Raw genomic sequence first — 25,409 nt, 5'->3', positions numbered from 1 at the left:
GCTTTTTCTTGTGTATTAATCCTTGTAATACCAAATCATACTGCATACTAGTCCTGAATTGTTACAATAACAAGATAAGCTATTGTCGAAGTTTGGATATGATCAGTTAACAAACACTTAAAAGACTGCGATTGGAAAGATCTAAATGGCCTACAAGAAATATACACTGAATGTAAACAGTAATGTCATATGTAAAGGAGATGTGCCTCATATTTTGATACACATAATTTCCCTGGTGAAGATAAAACATGCACAAGATGATTGGATTAACGACCTATTAATTTGACCATCCATGCACCACCCAAGTAGAGACCCAGCAGAGGCCCTGCCAGTAGCATCTGCGTCAGGGGATCGGTAGATGGGGTAAGAATGGCAGCTGCAATAACGGCACCAACCACGACGTATCTCCAGATCGATAACATTTGGTCCCCGGACACCAGACCAACCTGCCCTAGTAGAAGCTGGATAACAGGAACCTGCAAAAGCAAGATTGTTCAAGTATGCCATGCATTTTTGCAGTAGTACACGCAGAAAACATGATGGAATTAAAAGTGTGTTTGAAGCTAATAGTCTGCAGCAGCTAATGATCATGAAACATTACCTGAAAAGACAGTCCTGTGCTGAACATAAGAACGAGAACAAACTCAAAGTATTGATCGATGGACCACAACGACTCCACGGCACCTTCCGCATAGTTCACGAAGAAATTCAAGGCTGCAGGAGTTAGAACAGCATAGGAGAATGCAATGCCAGCATAGAAAAGGACAGAGGAACCCAAGACAATGGGTCCTAGGAACTTCCTCTCATCCTTTGTTAGACCAGGAAGAACAAAAGCTATGATCTCATAAAGAATGACAGGACTCCCCAGAAGAAGACCACAGTAACCAGATACCTGTGTGACCAAAACATACTGTTTAAGCTGGCACAATCACATCTATCAACTTGACTGATATCAAACAAGAAACAAAAAGAAAGCTAGCTAAAAGTTGTACAGAACATCTAAGAAGTGAGAAGGCAAATCACAGAATAGAAGTGTTAAGCTACAGATGAACTATTCTTTTCCCAAAGACTCAACAAACCATTCCCCACCATCAAAAGAACACAGAATAAGAGTAAAATGGATATGTTTATAAGTCAATGATATTCAGCTAAGGTCACTAAATATTAATAGTGATTGCTGAGAAGAATAGGCTTCTGAACATAAGAATGCTTACTAGATGTGTCAAAGGACAATGAGCTTTTGTAAGGAACAAGAAGCAAAATTCATGTGGTCATAATGCACAGAATATCTATAGCATCAACTTTGAAAAGACTGGCACATGTAGCTAAACAGCAATCATTTCAGTTGTAAGCATCCAAAAAATTAGTTACGGAACCTGAAGCCATGGAGAAAACACTTTACCTTTAGAGTGGTAAAGAAAAATTCTCCAGGTGATAACTGCAGAAAGCGAACTCCTTGTGAACTAACAGGCTCTTCAAGGTATATGATCAAATCCTTAGAAAAAACAAAGCAGCCTAACATAGCAGCTCCCAAAGCCAAAACTGAGACAAAAATTCTCTCGCGAAGCTCTTCTAAATGATCAAATATGCTCATTTCTTTATCATCTGGAAGAAGCTCTTTGCTGGGATAGAGAAAGTTATAAACAGAGTTTTGCTCACCATCCTGCTTCATACTCTGCAATGGATCTTTACTCATGTTTTCAGCTGCACCAAAAGCAGTAACTGTTTTAGGTCAGTTTAAACTTCAAGAAAACTGATTTTGGCCGCAGGTAAATACTTAAGAGGAAGCTGTATGAAATTAATAAGCTGAGGGAAGTGACACTGTCATGCATGAGATGTAAAAGAAAGTTCAAGTCCTAGATTTGTAAAAGCTTGCAAAAGAGTTATTTAAGTCACCTGAGCCTGAACATACAACAGTGGGTGCAGAATGCTGAGATCGACCAAGTCATGTTGAAGAAAACAACAGAAAACTGACATCTAGGTGTTAGTTCATACAGATGGGAAAAAGAACTCCCACACAGTTTTCTGAGGGCTAATAGAAATATGAGACAGCTACAAACTTGTGCTTGAATCTCAAGATTGGAAGCACAGCATTGGAGGTTGTGCACTTGCAACAGAATGTTATGGAACTACAGCCCTTATTCTCAAGACAAGGGCATCTTTTCTTGGTTCCTTTTTCCCAATGCCACACAGGGAAGTGCCAAAAAGTATATCACATTCAGAGAAGAAGGTATACAGCCCTAATGTCTCCAAACATCTAATGATATCTTCTATAATGTACTAGATCTACAGGCCTGTCTCAATTTCTGATCATATGTAAGATTGATCATATTTGACATAGCAATGAATGGTGAATCATAGCACATATCCTAGAACTTCTAACCACAGCATGACCAGTCAATGCAAACTGATATCCTTCAAAGCTGAAGTCATGCCTAGATCTCCTTAACTGAGAATTTGCCCTCTCTTTCAAGTTTGCAGTGATAAATATTTATGAACGCAAGAACGGCACCAAGCTTATTTCAATTCCAAATGGATGAGTTTGTATCATCTCAAGTTCTCAAGTAAGGGACAAGCATGGCATAATCATGGTGAAGGCTGGCTTTGATTGGCCAAAACGTCAAGCTTACTAATACTATATTCAGCAATTCCTCCGTCAGCTGTGTAGTGGAGGATCTCCAGAAATGCAACCTTTGGCAAGTGTTGCAATCAATTTGTACAATAGGGAAAGCACCTAAAAGAGATGTAGATATACAACAGCACACCTGCTCGGTAATCCAATAAGCATTGTAACATAGATTGGAAGAAGGTAATGATTGATGTAAGTAGAAAAATCAACTATGAGGCACATTATGTGACCACTGGGTCAAAATTAAATCCAGTTTTGTTTGCAATTGCAAGCCAGCATTCAACAGTTAGAATTGACATTGGTGTCCATTCTGAATCATTTAAGTCTTCGACCATTTGCCAGAGAAAAACAATTTAAATCCAAGAGGCACTACTATTCACTATGTGATTTCTGTATTTCAAATTTAACTAACCAAACTCACAAGGAATAGCAACACATATCGGCTTGAGATATGATCATGATGAAAGGACAAAAGCTGGTCAAAAAGAAGAGTTTGTTTGTTCACTCTTGAAAATTGGTTTGGTACATATTAACCTCATCAATCAAAGGCCACTGGATTGGATCTGTTGTTGCTATGTATTATGTCACCTAATCAGAAGTCAGCAAAAGATGATAGTTGTCAATATCATTTTCAAAATAATAGGCTTCCCATAGTGAGTGCACCTTCAATATCACCATCAAATGAATCAACACCTGCTCAGCTTAGACTTCTCTAAATGCACAACCCTCTTTTCTTTTTCATCATTGAAGCTATAATCCTGCTAGCTGTAATGGTAGAAAAACCATGGGTTGAAAGGACTCCATCTGACTGTGGTTAACATACCAGACAGTGTGAATGGCAAAGAGCACCATACTGAGTATGTCAATCCATGCTGGCTCAAGCCAATGCAAAACATGGACCTACACTTGGGGCTAGGTAAGCCAAAAACATGTGTTAACAAACAATGGACATATGGACTTTATGATATGACAAAGGAAGCCATGTTTCTTACAAAAAGAACATCTCAGTCATCATGGGATGGCATGCTATACCTTCTAATTTAATTTCTTAAGGAGTTCCAATTAAAGCCTAATTCAAAATGTTCCAAGAGAGAGAAAAAAATATTCCAACAAAATGAAGTAACCTCGGCTAGCTCCATTTCGTTTGACTTGTGAATCACGCAATGCTGCATATCTTGATTCCAAAAAGGATCAAACCATCAAATCCTTATTTACACAAGAGATATCTCATCCTGCTTGGAGGCATATATGTCTATCTTTCAATAAACCTGATGGCATACCCTGTGATATCCCCTCCAACGACAAAAAAGTTCTCAACCACATGAAATGATACAATGGATGAACATAGGATGTGATCGCTCAAAAAACCGTTCGTTAACTTCTTTGTTCTATCATAATACTAGGAATTGAAGAGAGAATAAACTAAAAGGAAAAGTTCTACTCATTAGCAGAAATAGGTTCAAATTATTAGCAGACACAAATTTCGGTGTACAACCAGCTCAGCTCCACAAATGCCTCGGGCACTCATCCGTCACATCCTTTTTGGGCATTTCAGTTGTTAAGTGCTTCGGTGCATTATTTTCTTGACTCGCTTTAGGTTTTTCCAACCTAGGATTCTACTAACTACTAGATGACATTTTTTTTGTTTTTTTACTTTTGTAGTCCAACGACCGACTTACAAAAGTCCGCTGGCTGAAACTTATTAGATCATTCCAAATCCCCAAACTTTTAAGAGGACCGATAATGTACGAGATCATTACTTATCAGAATAGAACCATTCATGGAATGGCTGCTTGGAAGTGCAGCAACTGTTCTTCGAAAACACGAAAAGATGCAAACTTGGAAGCAATTCCGAGAAAAAATCCTCATCTTGGAACCAACAGAATGAAGAAAACGAAAGAAATTGTCGAAATATCATAACAAGAATAAAAAGGCAACAAAAAAGTAGAAAATGCTCGAGAGGGTACCGGGCCTTTCTTCGACCGCGGCGCCGACGCCAGCGGGGAGCTGCGTGGGCGGATCCTGCTGCTGCTGTTGCTGTTTCTGCTGCTGCCCCCCTTGCGGGGCATCGTCTTGGAGGAGGGCGGTGCAGATGAGGCGATGCCTGCTGGAAGGCTTCGGAGAGGTGATGGAGCTCCAGAAGAAGGACGGCGCGACGCTGATCCGCGCGACATCGCCCCAGTGGTTTGGTGGGCGGAGGCGGCGTCGCCGACAGCAGCAAGAGGGTTGCGGATGGGATGCAAGCGAAAGAATCGTGCTACCCATCTCTTTCTCTCTCTCTCTCTCTCTCCGGAAGTTCGTTTTCGTTTTCGCTTCGTTTTGGGAAATTAGGGGGTTCTTATGACGGCTTTCTCTGTGCTCCTCTTATTTTTGGGGTTTTATTATTATTATTTTCCTGTGTCCGATATTTTTTTCGTGACAACTCACGAAGGAAACACGTGCGCTGCACGCTTCAGTAACCAGGCGATTCCATTGTTTGTTTACTGCACAATGCAATTAAGAGCCATCATTTTTTCCATTTTGTAATTTTATTATTTAATATTGACTTCTTAAGATGATAAAAATATCATGACTAGTTAATTCCTCTGTTACTCTCTTTTTTTTTTCTGTTGATATATATGAGAGATTTTTATTGGTAAATATGTTTCCTATTTATATTTTTTTTATTTTTTTTAATATTCTTAATTATATAAATATCCTAACTTAATTCCAACAAACTCTTTCCTTCTCATTATTTTATTATTATTATTATTATTAATGCGAGCAACGATATCATTATTATTGTTAATCAGGGGGAAGACGGATCGGGTCGGATTGATCAACCAAACCGCAAGACTGAGTTCACAGTTCGGATTCGGGTCAGAAATTGCACTCATCGGGTATCTTTTTCCTACCGGAGCTCCACCAAGCGGACCCGTTAAGAGGTGCAATTGCAGCGCGGATCCACCGGCCGAAGGTGCTCATCGAACCCCTAAACCGCTCGGATGTCTTCCGTCACCACCCATGCCTCCACCATCACCTCCCTCGCTCCGTCGACGCGTGCCACCACCACCACCACCTCCTCTACCTTCTACACGAGGAAAGGGGCTTTGCTACTAGGCAAACACTCTTCTCAATCTCTTCCAATCATAAAGGTTCTTGCTTCATCACTTTCTTTTGGTTTCTTTGCTTGCTTTTATAGAGATTATTCGAGTTGTGAAATACGATCGTCTTTAGTTTATTCTCTTATTCTCATTTTAGAATTTTGTCGTATTTTTCTTCTCCTCTGATTATGATTTTAATTGCCCTTCGTCGTTTGAGGTATGTTGTAGATTTTGAACCCTTGCATAAGGTTTGTATGAGAGTGGACAAGCGAGAGAGAAACCTCTGCCTTGATTACAGTCTGCTGCTACGATATCCAAAAGGAAAGGGCACATGTCATATAGCCGTGCTGACACCTGCTACATGCTTAAGATGAGATGGCAATCGGCAATAAGAAATGTTAATTGGTTTTGCTTTTCAATTTAGTACAATAATTCGAATTCCTTAATTATTAACTGCCTCTAGTTTCCTCCTTTATTTTCTTTTCTTTCTTAGTCTATTAATTGTTTCTAGTTTAGATGTACATCTCAATCCTATAAATATAGCTCATGTGCCATGACTACCAAAACAAAGTGAATAGAGTTATGTCTTAGCTTTTGGATGTCCAGTATCCTTGAGTGATTTCTTAATTTTCTTTGTAATGATTTGTTTGATATCGACTTTATGTTTATTTTGATTTGGTATTGTTTGTATCCACTTGTAATGTTGTTTTTCTATTAATTGGATAATGCAACCCCATCGTAAATTTATCAGACGAACACTTACAAGAAAAAGTCTGCTTATTTTTCATTTGTTCATCTTGGACAAGAGGGAATCTTGTTGGACTTCATTGTATTGTAATTTAGGATATATTGTCTTCTTCTTCTTTCAGGTTAGGGTTCTGTTATACTGGGAGTTTTCGAGGTAGAGATGGAGGTTTCAGAAGAAGTGAGAGAAATAAGCAGTAGTAATAGCGCGATGTGCCTTTTGACTGACCCTGAAGGGGAGCCCCTTGGTGCTCCTCTCTATCTCCCACAGAATGCTGGACCACCACAGCTCCAGGAAATAGTCAACAAACTGCTGAAGAATGTAATCTCAAAGATATCCTGTCTTTTTTTGCTTTTGATTATATTACTTGATAGTCTTGATTTGCTTTCTTTTTCTTTGTTTTGTAGTTGTCTTTGAAAATTTTGATTAGTCATGGATCCTTTGGTAAAGAAATTCACTTGTTTCCTTTTTTCGTTTATTAGGAGGAAAATATGCCTTATGCATTTTACATATCAGTATGCCCCACCGTATTGGCACATGATACATCGGTGCCAAATTGTCATGAACTTAGCTGGTTTTGCCTAAGTCGTGCGGCACCCTTGCGTGTTCGTCCGCAAAGGTCAGCCTCCCCGAAGCCTCCCATTGTCCCTTAGGACCACCAGAAGAGAGCACGGGTTAGAGAGAACACCTCAATCGGGATCCACAAGCAAACATCTCCGAAAAACACTTCATAGACAATGCAAATTACAAACAGACTTTACAAGCTCTGAACAGTGACACAGCAAAGGGTAAAATGGTCCATTACAGACCGAGGGTCTCTCGCACGTGTCCACATGACACAACCTTTATTTACAAGCCTAAAGAGGCCACCAACCCAACTAAAATGGGACTATTGAGCCTTCGGCCGCCCCTCTACATGCTGTACAAGGCATGAACATGCCAAAAGACACAGACATATATAAGCATTACATCAAACACCTTGTTTAAAAGTTTGTCCGTGACATTCTCCCCCACTTATTCCTTCGACGTCCTCGTTGAAGCCTTTGTCGACATTGCAACTCCTCGCCTTTGCTGAGTCTTCAATCTTTTGCTCCAGCTACAATACGCCTCTTGGCTCCTAGCTGCTCTCCGCTGCTGCTTTTGAGTAGTCGAACCTTTGATCCGCCATGCTGCTTCAACTCACCAATGACTCTGACTCTGGTGTGGGGTTGGCTGAGTTGTGTTGATCCTTGTTGATTCCTGCGGATCCCCCAGATGAAGGAAAAAGACCATCCTTACTGCGCCAGTCTCTCGAATTTCTCATGCTGCTAGAACTGGTTGGATGCTTGTTGGAGCTTTAACGAGCATCATCTCGCAAACTTCTGAAGTTTTGGGTCCTTCCTCCACAAAATTTGCTCATTGACTCTTCTTTCACTTAGTTGTCATATCCAAGTAGGTTCGCATCACTTCCGCTTTCGATTGGCATTTCGTTGGGAAATGAAGCGAACAATCTACTCTCAGTAGCACTGATCACCGTTGGTGAGGATTTGACAACTATTGTCTTTCATTATCTTCGAAGGGTCTTTGAACTTGTGCAGAGCTCCTCTGCTGGATAGATAAGAGAATTGGGGTACTCGGTTTCGCCCATTCTCTTGAGAGTTGAGAAGGCAAAGGTTACTTGACTTCGCCCGCCTCCTCGAGGTTGTACTCCATGCATCGAACTGGTTACTGATCTTCGCCTGCTCTTTGCTCACACTTCTGAAGCACTTGAAGTGTTTGCACTCCTTGCGTTGAGTTAGCTACTGTGATTCACCTTCTCAATGCCATCAAACTTCTGGAATGCAGGAAGTTTTCACCCCAACTTGGAGTAATTCGCTCATAGGTTTGGTTACCTCTGGGATTGTACCGTCTTCTCCATCAACCCTGGCGCCTACTCCACTGAGTAGCAAAGGTACAGCACCGCGTACTGCCTACTTCGTTCCTTGGTTATGCACTCTTGCATGACCCGAAGTCCTTCACTTTCGGCTATCTTTGATGAGAAGCACATTGACACCGGTCTTACGAAGTTCTTCGGCCTCTGCCCTTCAGCCTTGTCTCGGTACTTGGAGATTGCCTCTGCATTCTCTACCTCCTCGGCCCCTTTCACGACTAAGCGCTCTCCCTCCATGAGAGCAAGGAATCAATGACTTTCACGGAAGTCCCGCCTCTACGGTACCATGGCGCTGCCATGCCCATGGCCCTACTATCCGTCGCCTCGCATCTGCATCCCTTTTCTTTACGATCAGTAGATATGTCTCCGTGGCATTCCTCTGAGTCCACCTCTATTCTAACTGATGCTTGATTTTGGGTAGCTAAGTCCCTCTGGACTCATCGTCGCTTCCTCGCCCCTTTCGACCCCTTGCTTTAACACCTCTGTATTCTCCAAGCAGTCCATTTGGTCGATGGAAAGACAGACTGCAACTCCCATACATGGCCTCTGCCATCACGTTGTAGGGTTTGCACCGATTCTGTTCTCCTTAGCTTCCTTGGTAGCAACGTTCGCTTACTCGGCCTTGTCCTCTGACTTGCCGGGCTCCCTTAAGCGAATATGAGCTCTGGAGCAGTCCAACTCTCCAGCTGCTTCGATCATACCTCTGCATGATCAAGTTCCTCCCATGGAACTCACTGGTACTTGCATTCGAACTTTTCCCTTGGTGGAACTCAGCCCCCATATGCTGATGACCAAGGTTTTCATCCGCTGCAAAATTCGATGCACGCACGGAAGACCCGCCTCTGCGGTACCATGGCCTTCACTCCTTGAATCCATAGCCCTTCTTGCCGTCGTGTTATTCATCGAAGTGGAGCTTCCAGTAGCTCCCGATCATACCTCCATATGATCTAGTCCCTCGCGGGACTATGTCGTGTGTATCGCATTGCCACAAACTGTTCCACCACGATCCGCTGCACCATGTCGCCTCCTGGTGGCATCTCCATTGCATTCTGAACCTTGTGGAATAAACTCGAATTGTGAACCCTCCATGTGTGGCCTTTGCCGATACATCGCAGGGTCTCCTCCACCTTCGATTTTGTTCGCTCCTTTGGCAATCGACCTTCATCCACCCACTCTTGGGTCACACCTAGATGAAGCACCGCTCTAGGACAGTCCGTCGCCTATTTGCTCCCGAAGTCCACTTACTTCACTGTAATTTGTGCACCATTGTCTGGATCCTGGGCCTCTGCCCTTACCAGCACAATCTCCGCTGCGCACTGCTTCCTTCATGGCAACTTGAATGGCAACATTGTGGCATATTCTTCAAGAGTACCCGCCTCTGCGTCCTCTTGCCCCGTGCTAAGGCCTTCTGAACCCAACTTCGCCTCCGCAAATTGAGGCGCCTTAGTTCCTCCATCAAATGCTCCTCCGAGATAAGGTGCATGTGCCCAGAAGCTCCCTTCGTCTTTGGCACCATGCAAGATGAGTCCGCTCCGTTAGAAAGAAGGACCCATGGAATAACACGATCCTACTCTTGCCTCTGCAAGAGTTCATGTCCTTGATCTCTGTCTAAGAAAAGCACTGTGCCTTTGCTCCATGTTCCAACTTCTATGCTGGCTCCCTTCATGCGGCTTGAGTACTTCGCCAAGTTACACCCAAGTTGCTCCGCTCCTCATTTTTGCATTGAGTCGATGGTGGCCCTCGCGCCCATCATTCCACGGGTCAGCCCTCCCTTGAGTCCGATATCCCCATCGACTCCAAGTGTGCCTTCATTTAAGTTGCTTTGGGTCGCTCCCCCACTTGATCTCGCAATGCATCCACCAATGCATTCTCTCAAGCGAGATCATGCGACGACTCCTCGCCGCTTGCTCAGTCCATCGAGCTTCGTGGAGTTGTTGTTTGTTGAGGTACTCCTCCTCAACATGTGAGGTCTGTCTCACATGATTCTCCCTCTGGAGAGCCGGGACTTATCCCTCCTGGATAACTATCCCGTTGGAGCAACATCTCTCTTCGTTTTGGGAGACCACTATCCCCTTGGACTACTCCAATCTGCTGAACAAACTGTGCATTGTTCTGCCTCCTGCAAACGCACTTGCTAAATTGCGACTCCCCGTCAATACAGTCCCCGTTGCACCCCTCAAGGCCTAGCAACATGCTGAACTCGTTGCACACTTCAGCCTCCTACGGACGTATCCTTCACATGTCGAAGAGAAAGTTTCAATGCTCCATGGCGCCGAGTTTCGGTCGCCTTGGGATGGCCACGAATATTCCATCGTCCGCATACAAGCCCATGCATGAGTACCAAATTCTTCGAGTTAGCAATTCCCCTCACCTCTGTGAGCTTTGCATAACTCTTTTGGTCGTTGAGCAACTCATTCTATCTTGGATGGTCTCATCCTTTACCAAGCGCCTCGCTTGCCTTGAGCACCATCAAGTATAGTTGTCAACGTTGAGACGTAGCTCAAACTCAGCCATCCCAACCTTTGTGCGCTCCACATTCTTCCAAGCTTGCCTGTTCTTGTGGTGCCTCTTGCGCGAAGGGTTGGCCATTCCTCTGAATGCCACTGTTAGATGCCCGCTCCACCGAGCGACTCCTTTTCCCTACATCTTCATGCCCGTTTTTCCCCCAAACGATCGCGCGTGTGCTGACTGCCCTCAACGCAGGCCCGCTAGGTCCTCCACGTTTGCATGCTAAGTGTTTCTATGAGTGCTTGTCCCGCTCTGATACCATCTGTCACGGACTTAGCTGGTTTTGCCTAAGTCGTGCGGCACCCTTGCGTGTCCGTCCGCAAAGGTCAGCCTCCCCGAAGCCTCCCATTGTCCCTTAGGACCACCAGAAGAGAGCACGGGTTAGAGAGAACACCTCAATCGGGATCTACAAGCAAACATCTCCGAAAAACACTTCATAGACAATGCAAATTACAAACAGACTTTACAAGCTCTGAACAGTGACACAACAAAGGGTAAAATGGTCCATTACAGACCGAGGGTCTCTCGCACGTGTCCACATGACACAACCTTTATTTACAAGCCTAAAGAGGCCACCAACCCAACTAAAATGGGACTATTGAGCCTTCGGCCGCCCCTCTACATGTTGTACAATGCATGAACATGCCAAAAGACACGGACATACATAAGCATTACATCAAACACCTTGTTTAAAAGTTTGTCCGTGACAGAATGGTACATGTTGTACCATCGACCAATCGGCATATTGGTACTGACCCATAAGATGAACTTTGGTTAGTATACAACTCGACTGCAGTCTTTTGGAAAGTCATATGCATTGACCGATGCTCAAGAAGCCTCATGTATGATCTCTTAGAAGGTCATATCCAAATATTCCACTGGTATTGGCTCAAAACCATTTTTCTCCATTTTGTTGTTTGTCTCAGCTTACTATCCTTTAAAATACTCTGTTTATGTTAAAATCCTATTTTTACTTGTTAATGTTTTATAATATCAACTTTTGGGCAGTTAACTTGACATTCTGATGTGCATTCATCATCATGTGCCTCGTGACAATATATATTTTGGGCACATTATAAAATGGCAGGGCCACAAGAAATGGATTACTGGTATTTCCTGGGAGCCTGTGCATTTGCAAGCTCCTTGTGGCTGTTTTGTTAGTTCCAGCAAGGATGGGGATGCACGTATTTGGGATATTTCTTTGAGCAAGTGTGTTGTTTGTCTCTCTGGTCACACTCTGGCTGTTACCTGTGTAAAGTGGGGTGGTGATGCCATGATATACACAAGGTATGCATTTCATTTGTATAATGTTCTATTGAAAGTTCAGTGCTTGTTTTTTCTTTAATTTCTATGTACCCAATACAAATAACAAATTTACAGATATTTCATACAAGTTGATAACTTATAATCTGGTAGCTTCTCCTTTATTTTGTCAGTGTTTTATTACTTTTTTAAAGAAATAATATAAATATATATACACATATATATACATATATACATATATATATACATGTATATATATATATATATACATGTATATATATATATACATGTATATATATATATATACATGTATATATATATATATATACATGTATATATATATATATATATATGAACCCTAAATAGAATAAAAGAATTAGTAGATATGTTCTGCTCAACCCAAAATGGGAATGGGTTGGGATTATGAACTTATAATCATGAAATCGACTCGATCATCATATTATAAGTTCATTCCATACCGGACCAGATCGGAATAGAGTTATGTATATTTTTATAATGAGGATGGGTCATTTGAGCATATGTAAATAGATACTATGTTTACATATGAACCCTCCGCATCAGATCCTGCGTTGGCAATAAAGAATTCAACTTTGACAACTAGCATTGCATGACAAAATAACTCATGATGTAGCATTTGATACAGCAGATACTACAAAATTAACCTTAAAGTATGATGGATGCATTAGCTTATGGAGTAAATGGGTGAACGTAGTGGACGAGACTCTTGCCGGAGTAATTGCATTAGCTTAAACAAGATCTTCCAGGTCATGTAGATGAGGTACTACTCTTTCCAAGAATCTTGATGAGTTTATGCACATCAAACTTCACTATTTAATGTCACATAAAGTCCTTTCTTCTTCTTTTTCCTAGGTTTTCTGTGTGGATTGGAGTCCAGATGGTGAAAAAGTAGCATCTGGTGGCAAGGATAGGCTATTAAAGTTATGGATGAACTAGGCAATAGCAAAATCAATGAAGGTTCTGGTATGATACAATTTGGATTATACTTGCACTTCCTACACCATAAATAATTACTGCTTTCTTCGACTTGATTGTTATCTCAATTTGCTTGTACAGCTAGCCCTTATTTTATGCGGTGGTATGACAGATTGCATGCCCAGTTAATATGTTTATCTGTTAATTAATCATACCATTGTTACACAGCTGCTGGCTGTACAATAAGCTCTTTGTCAGCAATTTCTGTTCATGGAAGACGGCAGATATTTAATTATGTGCCTACAAGAGCTCGGTATCAGTGGGAGTTCATCTGTGCAAGAAGATATAAGTGCAAGAAAACACACTTCAAAGTTCAATGATCATTGATGCATGCAATATCCAAAAATGCTTCTTAAGTGAGTATAGTCATGGTACTAGTCAGATCCCCATGCTCTACAAATTTGATGCATGGTGCAATTTTTCCATACGAAATCCGTGCTGGCAAAGATATGTGCAATCATGGTTTTGCCTCCCAACTTGATATGTTTTCTTTCCCATTGCTTGATCATCACATTCTTCTCAAGCTAATGTCTACAAAACTTGCAAAACCATCGTCTGTTCACACTTATGGTTTTCTATCCTCTCTGTTTGAACTCCCACAAGTCAATCTTAATGTACTGTGATTGTTTGTATTGGGACAATATGGATCCTTTGACAAAATGTTGATGGCTTCTTTTTCTCAGCAATGCTTGAATCTTTACAAGGTTGTTCTGTTTTGTCACTAATGAATAAAAAACATCATGCTAAGATTATTTGTTTGCAGGTGATATATATATATATATATATATATATATATATATATATATATATATATATATATATATATATATATATATATAGATATATATATATATATATATATTCCTTTAATCACTTTGAAAATGACCCAAGCAATTCATTTTTGATCCTTTAATCAAACATGGATTTCTGATTAGTAATGCTGCATGACATTCTTCATTAGATTCCATATGTACTTATATTATATGCATGCATATAGAAAAATATTTCTCCTCTTTTCTCAGTTAGAGTTGATTTAAAGAATATTTCTCCTCTTTTCATTTCTTAGTCTAAATTGATTTGGGCATGCGAGGAAACCTACAAGCATGGATCGATTCGATTCGTGGCTTCTCTGGACGATCCTCGGAGGCCAACAATTTCTGGAACAGTTGTTTATCTTAATCTCGCGTAATAGAGGTATTGGGATCATCCGGAAAGAGGACAGGTTCAAAGAACAACTCCCACACGCTTTACCAATGAAACTTGGGTACAAGGGAAGCGTTCGGTCCCGTCTCTGTTAACCAATAACTCTTCTAAATGCCTTTTCAGCCTCTCCATGCGTTGCTTATTTCTTCCTCAACCTCGATCCGAACACTTTTAATAGCCTGCAACAGCACAGATAAGAAGAAGGAGGAGGTGCGGAGAGATGGAGGAGAAATATTTGGACATGGTGATGGTTCCGCTGGGTCTCCTGCTGCAGGCCACCTACCACATATGGCTCTACTTCACCATAGTCCGACATCCCAATCGCACTGTCATCGGTGTGAACGCCCAGGTCAAGCACCGGTGGCTCAGAGCCATGATGACTGTAAGTCTGCATCTCCTCTTCTTCTTTAAGAATGTTTTAGTTCCTTCCTGTATGACTCGAGAGTGTTAGTATAATGACAAAAATATGCGAAAAAATGCTGATAAAATAATTAAATTGGAAGTTAAAATTTACGATTGTTTGGTCCGATTAAATAATAATTTAATTTTTTAGTCAAATTAATTATAATATCGTCAATTATTTTTAATTATATATACAATTATATATATATATATATATATATATATATATATATATATATATATATATATATATATATATATATTAATGTGTACGCTGAACAGGACCCGCTCGGGAACGGCACTCTGGCGGTGCAAACGCTGAGGAACGACATCATGGCGTCCACCGCGCTGGCCACCACCGCCGTCACCCTCGCCTCCCTCATCAGCGTCTTCGTCAGCGCCACCACCAGCACCGCCACCTCTTCCCTCGTCTACGGCAACAAGTCCTCCGTGGTGCGCTCCATCAAGTACTTCGCCCTCTTGCTCTGCTTCATCCTCGCCTTCCTCTGCAACGTGCAGTCCGTCCGGTACCACACGCACGCCGGCTTCCTCATGAGCCAGCCGGTGGCAGGGCCCGTCTCGCCGGAGCACGCCGCGAGGAGCTTGGACCGAGGCAGCCTCTTCTGGTCTCTCGGCCTGAGGGCGTTCTACGTGTCCTTCACCCTCTTCCTCTGGGTTTTTGGGCCGATACCGATGCTGGCGAGCAGCGTGGTGATGTGCTGCCTGCTCTTCTTCTTGGACACCACCACGGAGCTTCCTCGGGCGTTTCATGTCTCCTCCTTCACTGTCGAAGAAGATGTCAAAGAGGAAGTGTAACGAACGGTGGTTCTTCACGCATGTCTTTAGTGCTATTTGATTCCATCACCATAAATCTTCCATCGGAAGCTGCACTGTCTTCTTCTTCTTCTTCTTCATGAACATCCAAGGGTTGTAAGAAGCTTTCGAGAAGCAACTCGAAGGGGGCATCACCTACAAATATCCTGACGGTGGCTGTGTGCAAGGGGCCAAAGGTGATGACAGAAGCATAGAGAGCACAAAGGAGTGGAATGCAAAAAGAGTTGCAAGCCATCATCTGTGCTCTCTATCTTCTGTCAACAGCATCACCGACGTGCCTCCTCTGCCTCTGACCAGGAACAAGAGAGAGGAACTCGAAAGACCTACGAGGACCATGAAACCCTTCGTACCCTCCTATTTATAGGAGGACCGAGAGAAATTTACAGCAGTCATTGGATCCTGATCTAAGAAAATAATTAGTTGCTGGATTCATGCAACTAGGCCGGAATTCCCGGAGAGCAGATGAAGGAAGAAGTGGAACAGTACCTTATCCCCCTCTATCTCCGGCCATCAAGTGGTTGCGTTCGCTCTCCAGTATCCCTGTCGTCTCTGCGCATATGGATCCGCCACAAATGGCAACATAGCATCATGCTGGTTCTCGTTGGGTGATCCTAATGCCCATTTTTGGGTTGGGGTTCTCATGGATCAAGATTCTTCATCATTGTCACCAGCACGAATCTTGGCATGATGCTCTGCAAATAGCTCGCTGTTGCCCACATGCCCACTAGCCCACTATTAGGAGATGGTCACAGAAGAATTATGCTATGCTGACAGAAAACTGGGACCTCAAAATAATTCTTGAGTAAATGCTTTTATGTCTTAGGATTTCATCATTTCATGTCCTTAATAGTTATCCATCTCAAATATACAAAGTCATAAGAAAAATCGAAGGTATTTCGATCGACTGGAACGGTCCAATTATGGGGGATCGAATCGATTGAGGGTTCGATAGTCCGGTCCGGTCCGGTTGAATTGGGAAATTTGAGATTCGGCCCAGGCGCATTTGATCAGATCTGGGTCGAGTCAATTGATTTGATTGGATCCTCGCTCGAGCCGCCTTGGTTTGATCAAATCAAATAAAAAAACCGTAAACCCTTGACAACCCCCGCGCGCGGTGGCATCTTCGCAGAAAACCTAATCGTCCACTCCTCTCCCTGTTGCGCTGCAAAGCGGCCGACGATCGGCGACCGGCGTCCGTGCGCAAGGCTTGCCCCAACGCGGCTGCGCCTCCCATCTCGCGGACGACATCGACAGCTCGCGGCAGTGTCTCCCCCCTTCCCGCTTGCCCTGGCCGCCGGCGGTACAACCCCATCCCATCCTCCCTGCTCTCTGCTTCTTCCCAGTACAGCGGTCGCCTCTCTCTCTCTCTCTCTCTCTCTCTCTCTCTCTTTCTCTCCTCCGGACAAGTTTCCATGTGCCATCCAGCCTCCAGCTCCTCTCTGCCCCCCCTTCGTTCTCCGCTCTCTTGTTCTCCCGCTGTTAGGCCCTCGACCCCGGCTGCAGTCAGCCCTTCTCCTCTGCCTTCCCCTACCCTCAACCGACCTCCTACTGTTCTCAGCACCCTTCCCTGCCTCATCCTGAATTTAATAGTTGTTAATAATAGTGATGCTAGTTCATGTTAATAATAGTTAATTCTAGTTAATACTCTATGAATTATGTTAATCATGGAATTGTCATCGCTAGAATGCTTGTCAAAATTCTTGGACTTTTGATTCGATGTTTTAGTGGTGATACTTTGAAATGAAATGTTGTGGAACTGATGCATCGTCTAATTTTTATTCTCAATGATTATATTTTCCTTAATTATATTTTTATATTTTTTTATATTGACGGGTGTCTAGCACGCCGAACACCTTGGGTGTCTTTTAGCACCTTGTGTCACTGATAATTCCTTAGTTGAACTACTTGTATCCCTTCCCACAACCTTCCACTCAAAAGCACTGGAAGCTGTACCAAAATTCATGTGTCATACATTGTGCAAAACATGCTCTCTTTGATAATACGAAAGGTTTTGCAAGAAAAGGCTATGTCACCTACGACACCATGGATCACTCAAGGACTGATGTCTTCCTTGCAAATGAAATTGGCACGGAGGGCGTTATGTTCTGCATATTAGCTATTGGCTGGCAATTAGACTTTCCATCACATGAGAGCTTTAGGATAGCTCATGCTTTATGCCTGCATTTGGTGCTTTCATGAAACATGTCGCCGTAAGCATCGTGTCACCATAAGCATTGCATGTACCTGCCCCACCATTGTGTTTTGGAGAAACACCAATTGAAGTTAGAATCTGGTCAGTTCAGCGGAGGTGATTCCAACCATCCCCATATGGTTTCAGAATTGCATCTCCCTCTGGCAAAACTATGTCCTTTAGAAAATTCCAAATCTTAACTGATTGGCTAGTTCATCTCTAAAGGTTTCAGAAGGTATAAAATCAATTAAGGCGTGTATAAAATTCTATCATTTGTACTTAAGCCACCCTCTCTAGGATCCATTGTTCACTAATCCTTTTGTACAAGAAATCATGGTCATTGAAAGCTGGGATTTGGGCATAGTATACACCATAGTTCATTGGCAAACCTACATCCTGCAAGCAACTGCTGAAGGGATTCTTGACACAAACCCACGTGGATTGTAACATACACTTTGTTCAATGTGCTGCATGTTCTTATATCTTCTATTTAGGTTTCTAACAGACATAATACTTCTGTCATCCATCTTGCTAAATAGAGCTATAAGATTTGTGTTTGAAATTCTTAGAAACTAGTTGTGACATTCGAATCCTGTAAGATATGTCACTTTGTTTACATAGACAGCCAAATAAGAATGTGTTTGAATTTAAAAGAAGTGCATCTACTGTTTTAAGAATATTTTCTATTAAAATTCTTAATCACGCACCCCAACATGGCATATAAAGGAAATAATTAACTTTTTTAGCAGCAAGGGAGCATCTTACTTTTCAAAGACACATAAATATCAGGATTCCTGTTTGCCACCTTTTCGACAATCTTTATGTTGACTTTATCATCTCTCATTCTTCTCCTAAACTCATGAATATGTTTATATAGATCAGTGAGCCCTAAAACTTTTGATCGGGGACTGTTGCATGTAACAAAATGCTCAATTGCCTTCAAGAAACTGATATTTGTTGACTTCCATCTGTCTGTTACCTGTGCCTGTATCTTTTGGTGGATAATAGAAGTTCATGATGGTTCACATGAATCCAATATGCTCAGTCGTAACTAATCCCACCTTGCTGTGGGGCCATGCCAATTCTGCTCGTAACATAGACTTTATGTCAGCTGTACCTAACTGTGAAAGTAGCGTATACCGAACAGAAATAAATTCACAAGTTCACCATTTCTTTTGAGTAACCACACACTCTAAGCTACAAACTCTGCAAAGTGATATTTCTGAAGTATGATATGTTTAGGTAATCTAGTATTTGATATTGCCATACTTTTGATGTTATGTGAAATTTCTCCAAGTTGACTATCTTGGATGAAATTATATCTAATTACAGGTTCATCTTTATTATATTTCGATTTTGTTACAGTCCCTACCAGTCTATGTAGAATTACTGGTGATATTAGATGTCATGGTGTCTGCAGAACTATGTTTAACCTGCATAATGATCATTCAGCTTTCCTGCAGTGCTTCCTGGAAGAGCAAAACCCCCATTGAGATAGTTGCAGTTAGACATGTCAACAGGCCCTGGACTCGAGTCATTGGTAGATCGTATGTGCTCTGTGATCAATCTTCATCTTTCAAAGTTTAGTTACTTAGAGTAATGATGTTCAGTGCCACTAATTCTACTTTCATATGTAGTGATACCGCTGCACATGATTTTATGGATCTTTGACTTTTAAATAATGAGTTGAATTGATGAAGCAAAAGCTAATGTTTTTTTCTGATGCAGAAACAATATCAGTCATTACAAATGATGGGCGCAACATTGTGGTGAGTTGCTATAACTGTAAACAATATCAGTCATTGTAACAGCTTTTAGTGTTCCTGAGTTTCTCATGGAACATTTCTCCTTGTTACTTGTTTAGAGTTAAGCTAATTTATGATTTGGTAGCATTTTTCAATTCTCCTTTTATACACGAACTAACTCTTTTTTGTGGCTTAGTATAATACTCATACCCCATTAGTGATTTGTTGACATTTTTTTCTTTTCCTTTTACACAGGAACTAACTCTTTTTTGTGGCTTAGTATAATACTCATCCCCCATTAGTGATTTGTTGACCCTGGGTTTCTTGTTTAGGGAGTTTTGAGAGGCTTTGACCAGGCTACAAATATTATTCTTGATGAATCTCATGAGAGGGTTTACTCTACCAAGGTTCGTTCATCTTTTTACCATTTCCAACCGGAATATTATTTCAATTGCAGTGTATTTCATTGTCTGTTTTTTTACTTGATTTTATTTTTCATTTCACATTAAAATCCTTGGAAGGAGCAAGAACGTGAGATCTGATAACCAGGATTAGACATTTTGAGATCCACAATCTGTGACATTTCTTTTGGCCTATTTTGCAGGAAGGTGTGCAGCAACTTGTCTTAGGGCTCTATATTATAAGAGGCGATAACATGTATGGCTCCTGAGTTTAGACAGGCCTTGTTTTACTTCCACTCTGTACCCTGTAAACTTTGCTGTTTCTGACACTACCAATCCAGTCCTAAATATAACTCGTGTGTGTGCAGAAGTGTAGTGGGAGAGTTAGATGAAGAACTGGATGCAAATCTCGACTTGTCCAAACTCAGGGCGCATCCTCTTAAACCTGTGATACATTAACAGAGGAAGCATGATCAAGACAAGAGGACGGGCTACATGTTTGTAGGAGAATATTGTTCTTGTTTTAGAGCTCAACGTGAGTATGTTGTACCACCTTCAATATTGATCACAATGCCAATGATCAGTACTAAAGATTTGTGGGCTTGCTGCTTCTAAGTTAGTTCATCTGCTTTCCTTTTTCCTCTGTTTAGCATGTCAGGAGACCAGCAGAATTCCTTTAAAAATAGTATTCATGCTGTCCTCTTGTTTTCTCAAGGTTGGTTGATGGAGTATTTGCCGTTTCCAAGTCTTTCTTTAACCATGTTGATGGATAAGGAGGTAATCTTTCAAGTTCCCTGTGGTCTTAGCAGGTGCATACGTAGAGGCTTTTAAGATTGCTGTTAAATTGGCATTTGCTTGTTTGTTTGTTTGTTTGTTTGCTGTGGAGGCACTTAAAATTGAGATATCATGATCTCATCAATTTCATGCCTCTTTCTCGTCTTGTCTGTCGGAATCTAATGGAGTGCAGGCCTTTGACTAACGCCAGCCATGGTCTGGGTCAACCTTGGTTAATGCGCCCTTCAGATCTAGACTTACCACATGTCATGAGAGATGCAGACAAATAGTCAACTAACCAAATTGCCTATACCCACCTGTCTCCCTCTCTCTCTCTCTCTGTTTCGTTTGCTCATCCATCCGAAATCAACAGGTCCTTCAATGGAGCATTCCACTCCCAGGGCCATCACCTCCATCTTAGTGGCAGCTCTCCTCTTCTCAGCTCTCCTGGTCTCTCCATCCCACTGCAGAGAAGTCCCAGTCCGCCATCATCCAAGCACAGGTCTGACGTTGATTCCACCATCTTGTTCTGTGTTTTCTAATCTGAAGCCTACTTGTATGGATTCACGTATGCAGGCGGAGATGGTGAGGTGAGCACACAAGGATCTGTGAGCCTGGGCAGGGAGTCACTGCTCACGCCACCTTCTCCTACAGCCAACATGAGCCCCCCTGGAGGACCCTCCAGGTGAGCCATGGCATGGAGCTTCCTTCAAGGGTCTGCTTGCTTGCATTACTACTACTCGTTCGTCTGTTTCAGTTTCTGTCTCAATAAGATCTGTCGTAGAAGGCAGTGAACATGAGTGTTAAAATGTTTCTTGTGGATCCGAGTAACCTTTATCTTACTTGGAGTCTCAGTTCAAGTTCTTTACTCTGTTGTTGCTTGCTATTTCACCCAGTTCCTTTCCGTTCCAAGGTATGGAACCTAATTCCCCATGAGTTTTGCTCAATTACCTCTTACAACTTACAATTTCAAGTGTCTAAGTTTAATCGATGGGTGTGCACATGAAAGTTGGTGCTATTGGCAAGGAATGAACGTAAGTTTATATCAATGGATATTGAGAAGGATCGACTTAGATCGGCTCAACTTAAATGAGCAAACACCATGAGCACATGAAATCAACATCAGCCACAATGCAACTCAAAGCCATCTCTTTACATTATTATTTGAGAAAAATATTCTCTTGAAGAAAAGAAACCATTAAATCCAGCAGTAATGCATGAGATTTACGTACAACTGCTCCTCCATATTACTCATTCACGACAAGGCAACTCCGGCTCTACAATGGAATGGATCAGATGCATCATCATCCTCCTCTCGAAGTCTGCAGACCTGCCGCTCGCCTGCCTCGCCCTCGGCATCCTCCTCCCCCACAGCGCCTCGGAGCCGCTCCTCACCCTGCTCAGCGCCGACGGCCGGCCCTTCCCGCCGGCCAGCGCCAGCATCGCGTCCACGTAAGCGTTCCGCACCCACGCCAGCAGCCGTAGCGGCGCCGACCACACCTTCGGCCGCAACCGAAGCGTCCGCCACACCACCTTCGCCTTCCGACATCGCCAGCTGCTCGTCCTTATTCCTCCTCCTCCGCCTCCGCCGAGCCGTATCGCTTTCGCCTGCTTCTTGGTTGCGTCCAGTCTCCGATAAGTCCGGCGCCGCCAGTACGAGTGGATGCTGTGGAACACCTGAGTGCTGATGCTCTCCATTAGTCCTCACCTTCAGCTCACAAGAGGCTCTAAGCGGAGCTCACAGTATATAACATTCCCACTGCGATCGAGCAGTAGGCCTTCTTTGACTTGACTTTGTGCTGCTGTCCTCAGTGCGAGACAATTGAACCCGTCAATGTTGGCGATGGAGTGAACGACATGGCAAAGAACGGAGAAGTGACAGAAGCGAAGCGGTCGATTGTTTCAGATGGAATTATTGTTTGACCAATCAACAATTACGTGGCAGCCTCCAATTGGTTAATAAACAGAGCCTCTCCAAAAGTGAATTGATTAAGATATTATAATTCTTAAAAATAAAAAAAAAAATGAAACATTGGTTTAGTTGGTAAAAATTGATCACCCATTGGTATCTCTTTGATCTCTAATTGGACCATCTCCAAATCTTATTTTGACTTCAAAGTCAAAGTTTAACATGAGATGGAGCCTCAATTTTAGACCAGGAAGATGACACTGATGATGCTGGCCCAACCTTATGCACCCACCAACAGGTAGACACTTCCAATCATTGTAATTATTATAAGTAGCATGGAATAAAATATCACACATATGCATCCTTCTTAATTCACTCAAAGTCCAACTTGACATAATTGAATCATTGTCCTCATCTCATGCAATCAATGGTTTGATTAATATGGTCAGGAGAAATAAATCTCAAATATTCCAAGGAAATTAACATGAAAAAAAATGATATGCTAAAGCTTAAAGCAGCATTAGAATTATCTTAGTTTCCATGATTTCCTTATCAAACAAGTGACATGAACACTGATCAAACTGTGGAACACTTTAATTATTGAGAGCGATGAGAAGAAAAAGAAAAATAATCATTTAGAAATAGTAGTTTATTTAGCAATTAATTTCTTGACTCAAATTCTAGAGATTGCAGAGCAGAAATCTAACTCGAAGAGCGTTACAGATGAAGGAGCATGGCATGAAACAACAACACGAGTCATAGCCACCACAACATCAACAGCGCAACCAGCCCGGAGAGCACAAAGACCGGCGTCAGCCCGGCGTAGCTCCGGCAGGAGCTCGAGGGGAAGTTTGCAGTATCGAACGGGTACAGATTGCCCGGCGCGCCAACTATGTAAAGAAACGGCGCCGGCGGTGGAGGTGGACAGTATGGCACTGGCCACTTCGGCGGTGGTGGTGGCGGCGGGCTTTGTGCGCAACCGCAGGGATAGCAAGTGCACTTGACCTGCGTATCGGACCCCACATCGCGCTCTACTGTTGCTGAGCGTCCGGCCACCAAGGAAGCCATCACCAGCACCACAACAAGCATCGACTTGATGCGCGGTGGCGGCGAGTTCGGGTTGCCTCGTTGCATTCTCCGACAACGTAGTTATGCTCTTCGTCTTCTTCCTTGTTGTGACCGAGAGGGAAAGCTGCGATGTATATATAAGAGAATTAGGTTAGTGTTAGGTAAGGTGGTGTGCTTTTTCTCTTCCTCCTGCTGTGTTTGATGCATGAACAACTCCGGGCTTTGCATGGCTCACCCTCCATTATTGCTTGTGCCGAATCATGTTTTGATAGTAAGCTTTTATTTGGATGAAAGAGAACATGCCAACATTATTGTCATCCGTGACCTAAACCAGTGTTGTTTTGTATGTGCACATATTTCCGATCATTACATCATGTTGTGGATATAATATATATATATACAAATGCTTCTGAGCTTGAATCGATTGGCATCAATAATTGGCATGTTTGATGTGCTTACTCTGTCGAGATTCCTTTGGGTAAAATTGCATCAGATTGAAATTACGAACGAGTGTTAAGATGAGGAGAGTTATGACATGGAGAAGGGAAGGGAAGGAACACTAACATGCATTGAATGATTGTGGAGAAGAGAATCATCAAAGTTGTATCTAATCCTTATCTGCAATGTGTAAACACAAGAAACTTGCAGCTTGGAAGTCTCTCACATGTCTATGAGCATCTCAATGATACATCTAACCATCTATCTATCTATCTTTTGCCAACTCTGATTACACCTGCTCTCACCAAATATTGAACTGAACCTACTTCGGATCTGTTGTAATGATGGGTGGCTTTTTGTTTTTTGGAGAAAGGTCAGTCAACAGCAGCATTGTTTTGGTATAAAGTTGTCAATATTGAAGTGCAAAGTCTTACAAACACAAAACCTAGACAAGCTCACTGGGACAGTAACATCATTCTTTCTGCATTGCTCAAGTTAGATAGATAATATGATGAATCAAGAAATTGACAATCATGTGAAACACTATGCTCTAACTCCCGAGTGATAGGTTAGTTGACTCATCAAATATATTCGTCAGATCTCTATAAGTCAATCTTAATCATACTTACGTGGGACTAATTGAAATGTTATAATAATGAATGACTAAGCCGACAAATTCAAGACTAAGAAAATATAGACATCCTTAGTTATTTTTACTAATTCAAGCATATAAGCTTGACTAATGAGTGTCTCACCTTTGTTTCGTTTGCAAAAAAATTATTAAAGCAATAATACTAAAATCTATGCTTCAATTAAATAAAAATATATAATATAAGTGAAAAATCAAATAGAAATTATAGAAAAATTCAAAAAGCTATGCTAAGTGTATTCCTTGGTATATCTAATAATAAATCATTCAAGGTACAATTGGGTAGATTCTCCTACAATCTTGAAGAATCGGAAGATATTAGCATACTAATAATATAGAAATAATAAAAAATAAGAATAGTAATTAAAGAAAAAAATGAAAGTGGAATTCTTTTTCGTTGGCTCGAGAGGAGAGAGAGAGAAAAGAGGACAGGAAGAGTCCTCCAGCAAACCAACGTGGGACTAAACGTCGCAACGGAAAGACTAAATTTTCCTCCTCTAAACATAGATCCTAAGTGAGATTAATTGAAGTCATTAAGACATTCACAAATATCTTAGCATAGAATTATCTTTGTAAACCTTGCATCCAACTATTATGGCCTCGAATGGTTTATCTCTCTACCTTCCGTTATCATACAGCTTCCC

General features: G+C 42.0%; 4 protein-coding genes and 2 long non-coding RNA genes across 10 annotated transcripts; 4 read left to right on the top strand and 2 right to left on the bottom strand.

The window, feature by feature from the left end:
* Window positions 1-146: 146 nt before the first annotated feature.
* Window positions 147-4,976, bottom strand: LOC135609954 (sec-independent protein translocase protein TATC, chloroplastic-like). Of its 2 annotated transcripts, none has more exons than XM_065103797.1 (4): window positions 4,597-4,976; window positions 1,403-1,722; window positions 602-892; window positions 147-476 (listed from the first exon to the last, which is right to left on the bottom strand). In XM_065103797.1, exons 1-4 carry the CDS (start codon window positions 4,892-4,894, stop codon window positions 267-269), a joined length of 1,119 nt encoding a protein of 372 aa, XP_064959869.1. In that variant the 5' UTR covers window positions 4,895-4,976; the 3' UTR covers window positions 147-266. The 2 variants fall into 2 exon arrangements, with proteins under 2 accessions (XP_064959869.1, XP_064959870.1); XM_065103798.1 differs by having other exon boundaries at window positions 1,403-1,704; window positions 4,597-4,973.
* A 620-nt stretch (window positions 4,977-5,596) lies between these two features.
* LOC108952529 (uncharacterized) lies at window positions 5,597-13,833 on the top strand. 3 transcript variants are annotated; one of them, XR_010485995.1, is made up of 6 exons: window positions 5,597-5,763; window positions 6,582-6,778; window positions 11,962-12,161; window positions 12,805-12,936; window positions 13,029-13,139; window positions 13,320-13,833. It is a non-coding gene; the product is annotated as an uncharacterized LOC108952529 (long non-coding RNA). The 3 variants fall into 3 exon arrangements; XR_010485994.1 differs by having other exon boundaries at window positions 13,233-13,833; XR_010485993.1 differs by having other exon boundaries at window positions 13,029-13,833.
* A 451-nt stretch (window positions 13,834-14,284) lies between these two features.
* Window positions 14,285-15,640, top strand: LOC135609953 (uncharacterized). The gene is made up of 2 exons (XM_065103796.1): window positions 14,285-14,736; window positions 15,039-15,640. The coding sequence occupies exons 1-2, from the start codon at window positions 14,575-14,577 to the stop codon at window positions 15,570-15,572; spliced, it is 696 nt and encodes a 231-aa protein (XP_064959868.1). The 5' UTR covers window positions 14,285-14,574; the 3' UTR covers window positions 15,573-15,640.
* Window positions 15,641-16,685: 1,045 nt separating this feature from the next.
* LOC135609951 (sm-like protein LSM8) lies at window positions 16,686-20,641 on the top strand. 2 transcript variants are annotated; one of them, XM_065103794.1, is made up of 6 exons: window positions 16,686-16,890; window positions 19,245-19,328; window positions 19,510-19,550; window positions 19,859-19,933; window positions 20,131-20,183; window positions 20,296-20,641. In XM_065103794.1, exons 2-6 carry the CDS (start codon window positions 19,292-19,294, stop codon window positions 20,384-20,386), a joined length of 297 nt encoding a protein of 98 aa, XP_064959866.1. In that variant the 5' UTR covers window positions 16,686-16,890; window positions 19,245-19,291; the 3' UTR covers window positions 20,387-20,641. The 2 variants fall into 2 exon arrangements, with proteins under 2 accessions (XP_064959866.1, XP_064959867.1); XM_065103795.1 differs by having other exon boundaries at window positions 19,234-19,328.
* A 75-nt stretch (window positions 20,642-20,716) lies between these two features.
* On the top strand, window positions 20,717-21,569 carry LOC135609952 (uncharacterized). The gene is made up of 2 exons (XR_010485992.1): window positions 20,717-21,203; window positions 21,278-21,569. It is a non-coding gene; the product is annotated as an uncharacterized LOC135609952 (long non-coding RNA).
* Window positions 21,570-23,366: 1,797 nt separating this feature from the next.
* LOC135608699 (uncharacterized) lies at window positions 23,367-23,744 on the bottom strand. Its single transcript, XM_065101725.1, has one exon. The coding sequence runs from the start codon at window positions 23,742-23,744 to the stop codon at window positions 23,367-23,369; it is 378 nt and encodes a 125-aa protein (XP_064957797.1).
* Window positions 23,745-25,409: the final 1,665 nt, after the last annotated feature.

The sequence above is a fragment of the Musa acuminata genome, chromosome BXJ2-4 (genome assembly GCF_036884655.1).
Source record: "Musa acuminata AAA Group cultivar baxijiao chromosome BXJ2-4, Cavendish_Baxijiao_AAA, whole genome shotgun sequence".
In the NCBI taxonomy this organism is placed as follows: Eukaryota; Viridiplantae; Streptophyta; class Magnoliopsida; order Zingiberales; family Musaceae; genus Musa; species Musa acuminata.
The sequence above is the reverse complement of the archived record's forward strand: the minus strand, read 5'-3'. Positions and strand labels throughout refer to the sequence as shown.